At 37.1% G+C, this 18,206-nt stretch overlaps 1 protein-coding gene across 1 annotated transcript in view; it reads left to right on the forward strand.

Moving 5' to 3' along the window:
- LOC107600777 (D(2)-like dopamine receptor) overlaps positions 1-18,206 on the forward strand; it is a 115,392-nt gene that overhangs the window by 57,677 nt on the left and 39,509 nt on the right. Inside the window, exon 2 of the mRNA XM_016292743.1 lies at positions 10,111-10,417. Within this exon, the coding sequence (XP_016148229.1) occupies positions 10,139-10,417 (279 nt within the window). The 5' untranslated portion in view covers positions 10,111-10,138. The remainder of the gene's footprint in view (positions 1-10,110; positions 10,418-18,206) is intronic.

Here is an 18,206-nt window from a genome sequence, read left to right on the forward strand (position 1 = left end):
TGACTTGACTCGTGAAGATCAACGGTGACTTGACTCGTGAAGATCAACGGTGACTTGACTCGTGAAGATCAACGGTGACTTGACTCGTGAAGATCAACGGTGACTTGACTCGTGAAGATCAACGGTGACTTGACTCGTGAAGATCAACGGTGACTTGACTTGACTCGTGAAGATCAGCGGTGATTTGATTTGACTCGTGAAGATCAATTGTGACTTGACGGGGCGCTGTTGTGTCTGCCCTCTTGTGAGCGTGCGGCGACCGCGTTCTGGTGCGGCTGCCATTTCACGAGCGGGTTGCATCACCGGAGTAGCGATCAGTGAACTTGAATATCCCGGAGCTTGTGGTTGATTAAACTCAGCAGCCACCTTTACAGGCACATACGCGGTATCACGTTCCTCCTCCGCGATACCCACAGTCCACAAAGAGCCAACAGTCAATAAAGCATAATCCATACACTCACATAGTGACGAACGCGGCCCCTTAAATATGAGCCTAGACTTCAGCGGTTGCCTAACGTCACTACAAAAAAAATCTATTAGAACACAGTCCGGTAGATCAGAGTGATAGGCAATGTCCAGATACTCTTGAATGTAAGTCTCGAGCGAGCGTGTGCCCTGCTCGAGGGCTAACAACAGCCTTGCAGTGTCCATACCTGGCCAATGTCCACTTGAAAAGCCGCTGGATCCTTGTGTGGCCGAGTATTCTGTTACGGGGCTGACAAGACGTGAGACATGCAGATCCATGTGCAAGCTTTATTCAGCAGAGAGGTCAGAAACACAGGCAGGGTCGAACAAGGGCAAACAGGTATATGGCGGGCAAGACACAAGAATAATCCTAGGGCTAGCGAAGGTCAACAAATGGCGAACAGAATCAAAAGGGACAAGACTAAAGGGATAAATCCAGGAACACAGGCGAAGATCAGAAACCGAGGAAACAGGCAAGACAAGGCAAGGCAAGGCAAGGCTAGGCTAGGCTAGGTCAGGCTAGGCTAGGCTAGGCTAGGCTAGGCTAGGCTAGGAAGCTAACGAGGGCTCTGTAGAGTAGCTATCACTACTGACGATAAGCACATACAATACTCGGCAGAGGGAAGGGATCAGAGTGAGAGTTAAATAGTGAGTGAGTGATTTGAAACAGCTGTGTGCAATCAGTGAAACAGCTGTGTGCAATCAGTGCAATGAATGATGGGATATGTAGTCTGGGGTGATATGCAACAGTGTGTAGTGTGAGAGTCAATGAAAATGGAAAGGGTGACCTCTGATGGCTAGAAGATGGAAGTTCATGGACCGGATACGTAACAATAGGCTAGTTTGGTTGCTGCATGCCAATAATTGGCTCTGTCCTCTCTGTCACAGGGAAGTCAACATATTTTAGACTAGGGCTGCATGATATATCGTTTCAGCATCGATATCACGATGTGCGCATCCCTGATAGTCACATTGCAGGATGTGCGATGTTTAGTATACTGATCGTTATATTTATACTGATTGTTTTCTTTGCTTACACACAGACACTGTGTCTACACCGGACGCGACAGCTGTACAGAGATACCCATTTTAAATAAATTAAGTAAAAGAGCTACTGCAAGAGATTTTCAGTGCTGGAAATCCATTTATCCTTTGTTGAAACTTCCGCGTCGTTGAGGATAGCGCAGGTCACGGTCGCTTAGCAATGGCAGATGCCACGAAAGCGTAAGCTTCCGAGCACTTTGGAAAGAAGGAGAAAGTGGCGTGGCTGGTGTTTTTAGGCGCGACATGTGAACAAAGACAAAGTCTGTCTACACTGGACGCGACAAAGCGACCGTTGCATATCATTTGAACTTTGTGTCAGTACGTCATAAAGAGAACGAGGCATCAGGTTACTGTCGGGGATTTGTCCTGCCATGCTGCATCCAGTATAGACTCAGTGAGAGCCACGTAGATGCACGTGAACACTGAATTCTGTTCACTTCTGCGTCTGTTTGTGCCTGAAATACTGTGCTCTGCAATTATCCTTGTAAACACAGTTACTTATGGCTTAGGCTAAGGGAAACCATTGAGAAAGAAAATGGATGTGTAACAGTATATTGGTTCACAGCAGTTTAATGTTCCTGTTGCTTTCTCTATGATGAACGTTAATCAAACAACAAAACACAAAGAAAAATCACTTTTGTAGCTTTAACACAGATTTAATTTATAGTGAAAACTATGCAGTGTTATTTTACATTTGATTATTCAATTTCTGTACCTGAATACTGTTAGACTTACCTGAAAAATATAAAGCACTGCTTATTTCATTTGTATCTTTGTTCTGTTATTTATCTATGCTTGTAATTTGTTTATTTCCTATGCTGATTTACTCACCTACAAAATCACCCCAGTCATTGATTTTTTTTTTCCAAATAGAGCTATTGAAGTCATCTGATTTTTTTTCCATATCGCAGAAAAATAATATATCGAAATTTAATTTTTTTTTCCAATATCGTGCAGCCCTATTTTAGACTATTTCTAATACAGTCTTTGCGACTTCTGTGGCCCTGAGACAATGTTCCGTAAAGAATCTGTCGTGGGATGTGGGAACTGTCCATTTGTATAACATGTCTTGTCCAGTGAAGCTGGGTCTTCATAATCATGGCCTCGATGCTGACCAGACAGGCTCTGTCCAGAACCTCCAGATCTGTCACTCTGTCCTGTCATTTAATGCACATAATTGACCTTAGAGACCTCTAGTGGAATTGCTCAAGCTGTTCCAGGTGCTTTCTATACAGCGTCCAGGTTTCACAACCATAAAGAAGACTGGTGAGCACAACTGCCTTATACACCTTGATCTTGGTAGCCAGCTTGATGTTTCTGTGGTTCATTCATTTTATGGGCAGGTGACCGAGGGATTGTCTGGTTTTGCTGATGCGTGTTGAAATCTCCTTGTCTAGTGACCCATCAGAAGAAATAAAACTACAGAGGTATTTATATTTATTCAACTGTCCTCAGTTCTGTTCCCTCAATGGTTATTGTAGGAAGAGGTGCTTTGGAGCCAGGAGCAGGTTGAAATTAGACCTAGGTTTTGCTAAGACTAACAGTGAGTCCAAAAAGATGTGCGGCTTCTGCAAATCTGCCAACTATGACTTGGAGATCAGACTCTGAGCGCACCATAAGTGCGCAATCATCTGCAAAGAGTGTATCAAGAATCAGCCGTTCAGTAATCTTGAATTTGGCATTTAGCCTTCGGAGATTGAAGAGGGAGCCATCTATCGGTAAGTACACTCCTCTCTCAATTCCTTGTAGAACATGTACCAAGACACTGGTGAAGAACAAGAGAATAAAGAGAATAGGAGAAAGCGCACATCCTTGTTTCACCCCATTTGAGATGTCAAATGAAAGTGAAATGTTCCCATTTGAGAGGACAAATCCCTTCCTCCTATCATGGAAAAGGCGGATCAGGTTTGTGAACTTTCTAGGGCACCGAAACTTTGCAAGAATGATCCACAGTGCTTCTCTATTCACAGTGGCAAAGGCCTTTGTAAGGTCAATAAAAATGGCATAAAGATCCATATGCTGCTCAATGCATTTTTCTTGAATCTGTCTGACTGTGAAGATCATATCGACAGTACTACAGCCAGGTCTAAACCCACACTGAGCCTCTGATAGGGACTTTTCTGAGATGAAGTCGATCAGCCTGTTGAGAATGATTCTTGCAAGAATCTTCCCAGCAACTGACAGAAGTGAGATACCTCTGTAGTTGCCACAGTCAGCCTTTCTGCACTTGGATGGATGCCACTGTGGTATCTTTAAATTCTTGTGGCATAATTTCCCCATCCCATATGCTGGTGAGGATGCTGTGGAATATGCAGAGCATTTCTGGGCTTGCCATTTTAAAGAGCTCAGCAGGGATATGTATCAAATTAGCTCAAAAGGGAAATTTATGTAAATAATTACAATTAATTATGATTAATTACAATTATTTATATAAGTTGCCCGTAGTAACTGTAGCAGAATTAAATTGACATCAACTAATCTGTTCATCCAGCGAACATTCAGTGTAAATTCATATCAACTCTAAGAAAGGATATTTTTGTGGCCACAGAAAATATCTTTCCTACAGTATTAATGCATTAGAGCATGTAGCAGGATCAGAATTGTAAAGGGACATTATTCACAAGTGGTGACAAAATCAGAAACTCATGTAATTCGTGCACAAAAGTTTTATTAACTAAATGCTAACACATAACTAGTCTAAACAAACAAATAAATAAACATACACTCACGCGTACATACAAAGGGGAGCTAAAGTGGATGAATGAAGCCATCAGAGAAACCAGAGAATGCAGTTATAGAAAATGAGTCAGAACCACCTGAGTTAAAAACCATCAGTGCCATTTTACAACGGGTCTACAGCTTATACTAAGCCTCTATTTCGTTTAGTTAAATGTACGATACTTGCATTGCCTTGGTCATTGTACGAGTGTCCAGATGCAGTCTTGGTGAAAGTCTTGATGGTTTCAAGGTTTGAACTTGCGATCATGTTCTTCCGGGTTTGAAGAGTGATTAACTCCAACAATGTTCTGACTCATGGTGGTTGGGAGTTTCTTCCCAGGTGGAAACTGAAAATAGAAGAACGCGGAGCTCGAGAGACATCAGCTGAAATCCTTGGTGAATTGAAAGACAAGGCCACAACCTGGCACCAAACTTAGGGGATCCAGAAGAGTTCTATCTCAGCATCCCCATCCTCTTAGGATCTAAAAGAACCACAGACTGAGCTGTGTTGTGGCCTGCCAGGCACGGCAGCGCCGGCTCTGGGACATAGCAACCAGAAGATGGGAGGGTGATGAGAGATGAGTAAAGAGACTAAAAGCTAAGTGGGTCACTGAAGTGAGGCCTTTTAAGTTCTGTGGAGGTCACACCTCTCGGGGGTCAATGAACCAATGGTGACTTGCACTTCTGGAGGGAAAGTTTACGACTCTTTGTCACCGAATATGGTAATTTGCATATGTAACTGGATTGGATGTTGATGCAAAGACGAATAAAGATTCTTAGAACACTAATATGTTGCATAGGTATAAACATATAATATACACTCTCAATTAGATCATCCAAAGACAAATTCATAGAGACCAAACATGATATAGGTAAGGTTAAGTGAACGAGTGGTTCTATGATAAAATACAATATACAAAAATAGTAATAATATAAACAATGACCGGAGGATATGTGATAGGAAGGTCAAAGAAAGGTTTGTCTGTCAATAAGAGTCCATTTATATGGCACTGTGTGTCTTTCCTATGGGTAAATTAATTGAGAGTTGTTCTGCCCACATTCCTTTGGGCAATAAAACCAGTGTTATCAGTATTGGTTGCCATGGAACCAGAGGCCTGTTCTGCCTTTCTGAGGTGTTAGATGCATTTCGGGGGAAGGGTCCTCATAGTTGGCTTGTTGATTGAGGAATGTTATGGGGTATTTGTTAAATATAACAAATTGTGTGTCTGATTGGTCCAGACGTTACAGATACCATCCATGCTGGCAGCTTTGCCACTACTAGTCTGATTGATTGCCTTCCTTACTTCCTTCATATTTGGGGGTAGATCAAGGTTATTCAGTGTAGACTTCTGTGGGATGGATTCCAATGCCAAGGGGGCAACTGCAGAGGGCCTATTGAGCAAGTCTGAGAAATGTTCCCTCTATTGATTGATAATGATTGTCTTATCTTTCAGTAGGGTGTTTCCATCAGCAGAAAGTAGTGGTGTTATGCTTGGTCTTGACGGACCGTAGACAGTCTTCAATGTGCTGAAGAATTTCTTGGAATTGTTGGAATCTGCAAACCCTTGAACTTCTTCAGCCTTGCAGTCCCACCAGCTATCCTTCATTGCACACAGCTCTTTCTGAGTCTTTCTTTGTAGATACTTGAAGCTATCTTTCTTTGAGGTCATTTTGCCATTCAACATATGCCTTGCTTTTTTCCTCCAACAGCCTCTTGACCTCATCAGTTCTCATCAAACTAGTCTTGGTGGACCCGCATCTGGAACTCAAGAGTTTCTTTTGCCGACTTGCTCACCATCTGCTTAAACTGGTTCCACTTCTCAGTTGGATCTCTATTCAGTGGGCCATGAGCAGCCAGGACATCACAGCGGTGTTGTTGGTAACATTTTTGTACAGTGGGATTTTTTTAACTTGGCAAGGTTATACCTAGGTATATTTAGCTTAGGCTTCTTCCGGTGGGATGCAACAATGTGCAGTTTGAGTGAAGACCTAATCAATCTGTGGTCTGTCCAACACTCAGCTCCTCGCATGTCCCTGGTAATTTGGACATCACGTACATCCCGCCTTTGCACAAGGACATAATCAATAGTATGATACTGCTTGGATCTAGGGTACATCCATGATGTCTTATATTTGTTAGCCATTCTGAATAGTGTGTTGGTAATTGTGAGTTAATTTTCTGTGCACAGCATCAACAGCAATAATCCATTGCTATTCATCCTGCCAAGTCCATGAGGGCCCAACATGCCTTCCCAACTGCTGTGGTCATTTCCCACTCTTGCATTGAAGCCACCAAGAATTACTAATTTGTCAGTCATTGGTGAAGACTTCACGATAGAACTAAGGTTCCCATATCATTTTTCCTTCACATCGTCACTGCTGGTCAGTGTATGGGCGTAAACACTGATGATTGTTATGTGCCTATATACAAAGCTTCATAATCCGCTCATTGATGCCAATGCGGAGACCAGGCAGCAGTTGAAGAAGCTTAGTATGAATGGCCAGGCCAACCCCATGGATCCTGTCCTCATTTTTCAACTTCCCCTTCCAGAAGAAAGTGTAGTAAATTCACAGATGGATCACAGATGGATCCTTCCTCTGCAAGACGGGTTTCGCTGAGGGCAGCAATATCAATGTTATACTGAGCAAGTTCCCTGGTTAAGAGTGCTGTTCTCTTCTGGGGTCTAAGTGTATTGTCACTATTCATCAGAATACACACATTCCATGCGCCAAGACTACGTTTTTTTATATTGTCGTTTATTCGTTCGACCGCACTAGTATTAAACTGCCAGCCGCGGTCTGCTGGCCAGAAAACTGAGCAGCATGTCATTATGATGTCATTATGTCAGACTGAGTTAGACCTATCGGACTGCGCCATCTAGAGTTTCATGACAGAATTTTGGATTTAGTGGTTTGTTAATAGCGAGAAATGGGCCTTAAATAAAGTGTGACTAATATTTTTGGGTCAGTAACTTACTCTGAGAAATATTAAAGTTAAAAATATGTTATAAACTGGCACAATAAGAAATAACTACTCTGTAAACATCATTGACTGAATATGACTGAATAACTTTATTTTCTTCTAATAACAGACATTATTAAAATGAAAATACAAATTACATCCTAGTCATTTTGGATTTTAAGTGAGACAAGCAATTCAGATAAAAAATCCTGAGCAAAGGGAAGACAGTCATTTGAAGTGATTCATTGATTCTTGTTGGGTCATAGCTGGATGGAGGATCCTCCCTGCTGTGTTTGACACAGACATCATTTTGTCAGACAGTTTGCATCAATCAGCGGCCCTCACTTGCTCCATTGAGTCTGTGGCGCCAGCGTCACAAACACATTCACAGAGGTGATGCTCAGTAAGGGTGGAGGGCAACGAATATAGATTGTTGCTATAAAAGAACCAGGGAGATTTTTTTCTGTAAAAGGCCATTGGTTTTATTCTCTGTTCTTTGTTTGTAATTTTGTCTTAATTTTTCTTTCTATGGGAATTAAAAGGATGAAGGACTATATATACAGTATATATATATTTTTATTTTTATTCTTCTTTTGCCTTGATGCTTGAACATTTGTGTTTTTCTTGGTTTACTAGACTTTGCTATTATCATTTGTGAGTGTCTTATAGTACAACATATGGTTCATCTGTGCGCTGACTTGACATCACAAGAAAGCATTTAATTATTGATTTGACTGAGTTTAACAAGAGATAAAATGATGACTCTCTTGAGGATTCAGTGATTTAATCAGAAGCTGAATATTCTAAAGCTTAACAGCAATATGCTTTAGACTTAAAGAGGGCAAATGTTAGAAAACCTGTGTAACAGAGTGGATGAGCGCGAGGAGGTTAGTGTCATGCTGGATTAGATAAAATGTCATTCACAAGTCCTAAGTGTCCTAATGTATACTAGTGTTTTATTGTGTTCATGTTTCTTAATTCGATAGCAAAATAAGACGATACTGTAATTTTATATTTAGATTTGAGCAAAGAATCTACAGAAATGTACTAGTACATTTACATTTGCTACTTAAAGGACTAGATTTTTTAAAACCAACATACAAACCAACTGCCAGAGGAAGCAAGAATTTGTTTAATTGAATTTCTGACTTTATAAATACTTAGATGTAAATACTTATGACAACCGTAATTTCCCTTTTGTTAATTAGTCCCAGACATACTAAGAAAATTTTATATTTTTATTTCATGGAGGAATTCAAACATTATTTTAATAAATATTATATATTTTTTAATATGTATGATAATTGTCCCTAAGCTTTAGTAGTTTGTATTCTCAGCCTCGGTGCTATTTCCTATTGGTTTGAGATGTTGATTTTTTTATTCAAGCAGGAATAGATCTTGCTGTGTAAATTCAAAATCAATACAAGACGGCTATTATGCCACTATTCACACAGAAAAATCAATCATGTTTCAGCAGCTGTCCAATGTTATGGAGCTTAGAGGAGAAATTGGAGAAAGGATAGAAGATATTTTCTGTAATGTGTGTGTCTCAAATATTATACATAGGAAATGAAGATGAGTGTGATTGTGTGAGTGTAAGGTGAATGCTGTGATTGTACTGATTGTTCATTTACAATGCTCAGTGTCACCCATGGTGTGCAAGAGTGCTCATGATTCCCCGTTCTCATTAATTTTCTTTTCCTCAGCGTCTCGCCTCTTTTGTTACTGTATCAATTTGAATCTGTCCTCATACAGTCACAAAATATTTTGTGTGAATATAAATGACCTCTCATTAAACGACTGTTTAATCCATTAATTCTGTTAAGTTTAGTTCTGCTCCCATTCCACGGTTTAAACAGAGATTCCAGTAGAAAGGGGGGAAAAAACATTAATATCTCAGTTATTTATCCTAGACACAGTGAAATTAAATGCAAATGAAGACTTTTGTTTCTCATTTTTGTCCTGAGAAAAAGACTCCAGAAATATCATGCCTCCTTTTTTTCAGGGTTTTTGACAACATCACAAACTTGAAATGCTATGATGCTATTATGGATGCTATTAAAAGTCTGAGATGTGAACCGTATATAAACTGAAACCTTTCTTAAATTAAGAAAGGTAATTGCAACTTTAAAAACTCAGAATTGTGAGAAATAAATTCTAAATTGTAAGATAAAAAGGAACAATTGCTATTTTTGGTAACACTTTATTTTGATTGTCCACTTTAGACATTCTACTAACAGTGTAACTTTGCAAATACACGTCAACTAGCAGTCATTAGAGCATTAGTAGACTGCTTAATATCTTCTAACACTTTATTTTGATGGGTCCACAACATACAACATACTGACTATAAGAATCTTTGCAAGTATATAACTTATTCTACTAATTCTAAACCTAACCTAACAGTCTACTCTGAGAGTTAGTAGACATGTAGTTGCAAATTAATGAGAATTAGTTGGCATGTAGTTGCAAAGTTACTTGTAGTTAGTAGAATGGACTAGTTAGTAGTGGACTATAAAAATAAAGTGTAACCCTATTTTTTATTCTGTGGCAGAAACTGAAAAAAGCAGAATTGCAAGATATAAACTATTATGAGATGTAGGTTCAGAATTCTGGGGGGGGGTGGTGAGTCAGAATTGTAAGATATAAACTCAGAATTGCAAGAAAAAAGTGAGAATTATCAATTCAATATCTCATACTTAAGACTTCAGGAGTGTTTGGGAAAGCTAATTTTCGTTCCATTTGATGATGAACATGGGCTATAAATTACACATGTCTGATGAAATGAAACATAACTGAAAACTCTGCTAAGATATGATAGAGCAACCTCTGATCAATAACATTTTCCTTTGTGTTGGCGTACTACTGCTTGGTTTCATTCCGTGTTTGCAGCTTCACTGACAGTGAATTATGTCTCTCAGTTTCAGGCTTCTTCCCTGGCCACAGCTCATGGATTTCCTCACGGAGTATCCCTACAATGACACTTATTATGACAACGGGACCGGGGCCCTCAACAGCACAAGCTGTGAGGCCAAGCATCAGTATAACTACTATGCCATGCTCCTGACTCTCCTCATCTCTGTCATTGTCTTCGGCAATGTGTTGGTGTGTATGGCAGTCTCCCGAGAGAAAGCGCTGCAGACCACCACTAATTACCTTATTGTCAGCCTGGCGGTGGCAGATCTTCTCGTGGCCACATTAGTTATGCCCTGGGTGGTGTACCTTGAGGTAAGAAACATTAATTGTGTCATATGGAGCCACGTTTCTGGGTTGCTGGAAGTTGAAAATAACCTAAGACTGTATGTCAAAAAAATGACCTCAAAAATCTCAACCTTGACTTTTAAACACTTTAAGGATATGAGGCATGATTCAAAGTGCCTCGCTATTGTTTAAATATGTGCTGTTTAATTAATTAAATTGGATAATCAGCTAACAACACCTTCGGGACATGTCCCAAGGGCTTCTGTAAGCTGGCGCCTTACAGCTTTCGGGTTTATAATGCACTCGGCACCACACGGCTTCTGTGTCGGCTGTGTGATTTCCAACTCCCAGACAGCCAATTGATCTGCCCTTTGTCCTTGAAACATATTGCACCTCAGACCATAATTTGTAGCCCCACAAAGGTTCCATAGGAACTAGAGGACTAATTGAGCTGCAGCAATGCATCAGTAGGGTAATTTCACATTTTCTCCTTCTCCTTAGGTGTTACAGTCTGTATAAGACCACAAATAGAATGCTATTTTTGAATTTTGATGCAAGATATTTTGACCTTTGACCCAAGCATCACACACAGCTAAAATGATTAACTTTGGTAAAAAAAATAATAAAATAAAAAGTCATACTTCAGTTTGGGGACCAATTGCATTTTCCCTTAGTAAACTCCTAATTTGCTGAGTATTAATAGTAAAGTAGTTGTTAAGTTTAGGTATAGGGTAGGATTAAGGGATGTAGAATATGTTAATGCAGAATAAAGCATTAATATGTGCTTTTTAAGTACTAATAAACAGCCAATATGTATGCATCCTAATGCATGCTAATAAGTAACTAGTTAATAGTGAGAATTGGTCCCTAAACTAAGATCTTTCTGTTTCTTGCTTGACATCTTGTAACATATATACAGTATATCACTTCTAAGTTTTTCTGTAAAAAGACAGAAATCCAGTGTTAATTTTGACAGCAAGTTTTGATTTTGATTGTCATAGCCTTTTGAATAAAATGCCATTTAGTTGTAGTCATCTGAATTGTTTATTTTTAGTCTACTTTTAGTCGACTAAATATACAGTAGATTTAGTCAACTAAAATCTAGCAGGTTTAGTTAATAATACTATATACTATAATAATACTTCTGGGGAAAACTATTAACCTGTTAATATGAATGATGTTAAGGTTTGAACGTGCAATACAGACCCAGATTTAACTGCTGTGACATACAGTGTTGGCCAAAATTATTAGAACAGTAATGTTTTCACCAGCTAAAAAATGGGTTTAAGTCAGTAATTTCTATCTTTTGCTGTAATGTGTCAGTAGGAAATATCGGTTTACATTTCTAAACATTCATTTTGCCATTAATTGTAATAATCCAGTGAGACTTTTGTTTGCACAAGCCACAAGGAATCTGACAACAACCAGTGATCCACACAGAGATCTGCTCTCATCGTCATCCAGTCTTTCTGGAATGACATGAAGAAACAGAACAAACTGACACAGACTAAATCCTGAAGAACTGTGGCAATGTCTCCAAGACGCTTCAAGAAATCTACCTGCAAAGCTACTTGAAAAACTATGTGCAAGTGTACCTGGAGCAGAACCAAAAGCTGCTTCAAACACAAAAGATGGTCACACCTAGGGGTGTGCGATATATATCGTCTGCGATAATATCGTAATTGTTGTTTTAACGATGTGCGATTTGACATCATCGAGTATTTTGCAAAAACCATTCAAAACATCCCTACAGAGCGCACGCATAAATTACGTGAAGTCTAGACTAGTGCGTGTGCGCATTTAGTGTGTTTTCTTTCCCTGCATGATTCAGTCTATTAAAATGCATTTAGAATGATCACAAATTCAAGACATGATGGCAGAAAATGTATATATTTATACCACTTCATATAGTTACTCAATTTCACACGAAGAGTGCCGTTTTTCTCCAAAAATTACCATGATTACAAATGTGACATTGAATTCAATAAACAATAAGTTAATTAATCAACCGTTGAAATGATTCGGTTCAATCGCAATGACTCACTTATTAACAGTGATTTGCTGCCACCAGCTGGCAGTTTTAATTTCAAATTTCGGCTTTTTCTTTCTTTCCTTTTTTTTTGTTGATTTTTTTCATGTTTTAAATCATTTCAAATATCAGTATTCAACATTTATGTTTAATATATCAAAACATTATTTATGCATTTGTAATTGCAGGTTAAATGCATTCATGTCTTGCATTAAACAAAATACATGTGTGTAAATACATCTAAATGCCACTTCAGATGCAGCTTCTGTGTTGATTTAATTTGCTTGGTAACAGCACAAATGTCTTATTATTCTAATTACCTGATGAAATGTAAGAATGTGACTCAAAAGATAATGGACACTTTTAGAAAAAATGGCTTTATAAAGGTAAAAATACCCATAAAATGCAAAAATCTGTTTAAACTTATTGAAAAAGATTAATTTATGAACTGACCACCAAATATGAAGAATATTAAAAACAATAGGAGTCAGCTGTCTTCGGCAGTCCTTAAGGTACCAGCACAATAACACACTCAGCAAAATATCGTCTAAATATCTTTATCGATAAAATCCCAGAAAATATTGAGATATCATTTTCTGTCAATATCGCACACCTCTAGTCACACCAAATGTTTATTTTAAATTATACATTATTTTTGACAGCATCCTCATTTTACAGCATTTTTACACAAGTGCCAAAACTTTTAACAATAACGTAGTTTTGTAGGTAGGTTTCTTGAAGCATTCATATATACAGGTGCATCTCAATAAATCAGAATGTCGTGGAAAAGTTCATTTATTTCAGTAATTCAACTCAAATTGTGAAACTCGTGTATTAAATAAATTCAATGCACACAGACTGAAGTAGTTTAAGTCTTTGGTTATTTTAATTGTGATGATTTTGGCTCACATTTAACAAAAACCCACCAATTCACTATCTCAACAAATTAGAATACTTCATAAGACCAATAAAAAAAACATTTTTAGTGAATTGTTGGCCTTCTGGAAAGTATGTTAATTTACTGTACATGTACTCAATACTTGGTAGGGGCTCCTTTTGAGTTTCACAATTGAAATAATATTGAAATAAATTAACTTTTCCACGACATTCTAATTTATTGAGATGCACCTGTATATATATATATAAAAAAAAATATTCTATGACACAAAATTAGAGTCTCTGCCATGGTTTAAAGTATGAAGCAGACATTACAAAAGGTTGACTTATGGACATGTTTATGTAATGTTTATAAGTTATGTAATGTTTATAAATCTAAATAAATTGCTAGCTCTTGCTGGCTAAACAGTATGAAGTCCCTCCCTTCCCAGATGGATTGCTACTGCAGGCCATTTGATAAGGATATATTAATCTTCATTGATAGATTCATCAATTGACTTTCAGTGGCATATAATTACAACAAATTGACTAAGCTTTTGTCATTATGTTGTTGTTGTTGTTCGAGCAACCCTGTATTTGCATTTGTTTTAATCAGGCAGACAGTAGTTATTTTAGTATCATAGAGTATAATTTATATTTTTAATTGACTATTGTTTTTATTTTCATGTTTTTCGTTTCCATTTTAATTTTAATTATTTTTCATAATTGTGATGTTTTCATTATTCATTTACTTAATGTCTATATAGCTTTTATAAAATATTAAACATTTAGTTTTAGTAAATCAGGTTAAACTAAATGAAGATGGAAATGTTGCCTTTGCAAATAGCTGAAATTATTATTAATATGATTAATTTCTATTTATTATATAAAGTATATTTTATTTTGACAAACACATTTTTATGATTTTAGTTTTAGGTTGGCAGAGACCTGATGACTCTTGATGTTTGTAGCTGAAGCCAACTGTTGGATTTATTCAAATTCAGTTTGTGCTCAGGGCAATATTATCTCCAAAGCCAATTCCACTGCTAAAGCCCAACAGGCATTCTCTGTTAAATTGCTCTTCAGTTGCACCATTAACCAGAAATAATCATAATAGTGCTGGGAATGTAGGGAATGTGGGCTTTTGGTAGCACATATTGAGAATTTTAATGTACTGTCTTTGAATCCATTCCGTATTATTGAGATATCAATGAAACAAACAGCAGGCATTCTGCTATACAGAAAAGACAAAAAAAAAAACTTACAAACTCTCCACAGAAATGTTCATGGGGACATGAAATATCATCCATATCAAGTTTCAGGGTAACCTCAGATGTCCAAAAACCTCATTGGTAGCGCAGCATTATTAAAGATACATAAGAAGCCTTATCATGGTTAAAATGAAAGCATGCTGACATTTTCATTCCGTGGTAACTTTGAAATTCTGTGGCTCTGCACAATTCATGTACAGCAGGTCAGGAGAAAAGGAAAGACCCACTTGGCATCATTGCCAGGTCTCTTACCAATGTCCATCTCACTCCGCATCAGTCTGTGGAACTTGCCTTTGGCTGCACTTCGCAGGGTCAGCTCAGCTGCTCTTTCAATCTCCTTGAAAAAATGTGGCCACCGTATTGTTCACGGTGAATGATTAGATGGGTTTATGCAATTAATTCTGTTACCATAAAGTAGCTCACAGCTCAGACCAGAAATATGAATGATGTTATCCACCATTCTTCAACAGAAAACTCTATTTACTTATATAAAAAAGCTATTTAGCCCTAAAAATGGCAAGACCATAAAGAGACATCAGAAAATTTATTTATTGCTATTTTTCCATCTTATTGGGACACAAATAATATAACTTGATCATTACAAAAAAAAACATGACTTTAATTTTGATTTGAATGTTTGTATCCCACTGGATACGTTGCCAGTTTGGGGATATAAATTAACTGAAAACAGAACACTTGTTTATCAATGCTTGTTACAACATAGTTGTAATTTCTGAACACTTTGGAATACAGACCTAAAGTTGGTCTCTTTTTAAAGAAGACACATAGCAGATTATTGCTGAAGTGAAAGCATTTCAAAAAAAGAAAGTTATAGAAGTTATAGAAGTTTAAGTTTGCAGTAAAGATAATACAGTATACTATTTTTTTTTAATTGTATATAAAATAAATACTTTATAAAATATGTTGCACTTCAAATTGCTATAAAATCTAAGCCATATGGCTAACCAAGTTATGTTCCAAATTTGAAGTTGATATCACCTAAATTGTGGTTCCTGTAAGATTTTGTTTGGGCACTATACCAAAAATAACCACTGGGTGACACCCAAACTCTATTGAATTCTTTTGAATTTGAATTTGAATTCTTTTGAATTTCGTTTTCTGTCACAAATCAATAATCAATCAATAATCTGTCACAATATCACTTCTATTACAAAACAGTCACCAAATATAGAACCTTAACTGTCAGACCTTTCCAACGATATGTGTTTTGTCAAGATTACAAAAAGATTTGATTTTATAAAACATGAGTATATGCGTATATATATATATATATATATATATATATATATATATATATATATATATGTTTTTATATCTTCATTTATACCCCTAAAAGGGTGACGTATCCCCTGAGATACAAACATTTAGAGACAGATTACAAAAAAATGTAAGCATTTAATTAATAAAATTTCAATGTAAACCTAATAAGCTAATGCTGAACAACAGCTTTTTAAACAAGTAAGTCCTCTCCAACATGTGTAAATATGTGAACTAGATCAACTTTTATAGGAGGGTGAGTAGATTTCCCACTACAGGCAGCCATGCAGTTTTAAATGCTGCCCGTGAGCTAAACAAAGAATGTATGAACAAAGTCAATATATCTAAATATTCACAACAAACACCCTTTCAACATGAAACCAAGAAATGAGACCTGCACTTTCCCTGCCTCTCCCCACAGCCTCTCAAATGTTTGTATCCCACAGGATACGTTGCCAGTTTTAGGGTTAAATTATATTACACAAAGAGGACTAGAAAGGACTGTAACATTCTGCACGTGTCAACATGTTCATTGTCTTCAGTTGTCTTAAGAGAGCCAATTTAATTATAAAACCACTTGAAATGCCCAGACTTTTGGCCCAACAGAAATTATTGAACTAGCAAACACCTTTTGTCTCTTGAAGTATGTTGATGATTTTGGCTACTGTAGAAAGAGTGTCTTTTGGAGGCAGAGAGTGTTTTGTAATAATATATTAAACCAGACAGCAACTACACACTACCAAAAAGCACCATGATACTTCCTTGTCTTTTATAGACATGAATGAATATATTAATCATTCAGTATCATTGTAAATGTACCATGGCATGACTATCTGATACAACAGAAGATGTCACAACAAAATTGTAAATAATATTGTTTCTAATACATTCAAATATGATATAGTGTAAGGATGCAGGTAGAGATAATACATTTTAACAAAATTAATCATTCCACCTCCACTCCACTATAATCCACACACATCCCAGGCCAAAGATATGGTAAAGAAATTATTCTATTAATTACTCAAATAAATGAATATGTGAAAAAGCTAAATCCCACACACACAGTAAACAAAAGAATGTCAAAATACCACTCAAAATATTGCCAATTACCACAGAACTCCTGAAGTAATAAATATCTACACAACAATCACTGTGTGATTAAAGTACATGCGTATAATATCATATTATTTACGATCCTTACATAATTGAAGTACACAGAATTGTCGTAGAATTGTACGTGACATTTTAATTTGACTGAATGAGGGAGGACCAATGAAACTAAAACGTTAGCTTCTTAACTTTTAGCTTTAGTTGAAGTTAACTTTATGTTAAATATTTTTTTCTATTACATATTTTTACATTCTTTAAAAAAAAATACGTAGAGATCAAAAAATTATTGGCGGGCCCTCTGTAGTACCACCACGGACCCCCTGTCGAAGAGCCTGAATTAGGCCCAGTGTACAATGAATGTGGTTACTGCGGCAGCTGCTTAGATCTTCGATCAATGTAGAGTTTCCTGACAGTGTTGCAGACACACTGTATTAAGCTGTCGGCCGAGATAGAGAATCTGGCTATGTAAAAGAAGTGTCGTCTTGTCACCGTTTACCTGTAAATAATGAATAGCTTTATAAAGATGTGCTCAGGCAGACATGCTCTCACTGTGATTTCTGCATCTAATGATGGAGAGGATGGAGAAAGGGAAGGCTGATGAATTGTGACAGCACTGATTTATGAAAAACTAAGTCAAGTTAATTGGATCTGTGTTGAGAAGAACCAAAGATTTAGTGACGAGGGAAAGAACATTGAGCGAATTTATGCTGAGTTATGTTGACAGTTCCAGCTGACAGGACATGATTTAGTAGGATTTGAAAATAGACTGATGATATTGCACAAAGTGTTCATTGTTGGAAGTGTGTTTTCATAGTAGGGATTTGTAAGTGGCTAGGCTGAAGCAGTGAGATAACACCAAATCAATGACTACTCCCAAGTAAAAACCTTCATCATTTCCTTCGTGCAGAAAGGGACATCCATAACAGTTATTTCTCTAGAGAGTTTATGAAGGTCTTGAAGAATGAGTAAATATGACAATATAAGAAAATGCATTGCAGTGTCAAAAAAAAGAGGCCCATATTTCCTGCAGCTACAGTTTTGGAAGACAATACAATGACTAATTTACAACAACAGTTGTGTCACTACTGCATGAATGGTAGAAAAAAGAAATGTATTCACTAACCACACACAAAACATGGGCTGTATGCATTTTAAGTCCGAATTGGCTGCTATTAAATTTAAAGAAATTGTAGGATGATGTTCTTCCACCCTGGTCTACGCAAGTTATTTTGTTAAATATGATAATATA

The sequence above is a fragment of the Sinocyclocheilus grahami genome, unplaced genomic scaffold, assembly GCF_001515645.1.
Source record: "Sinocyclocheilus grahami isolate Dianchi unplaced genomic scaffold, SAMN03320097.WGS_v1.1 scaffold291.1, whole genome shotgun sequence".
NCBI classification, from domain to species: Eukaryota; Metazoa; Chordata; class Actinopteri; order Cypriniformes; family Cyprinidae; genus Sinocyclocheilus; species Sinocyclocheilus grahami.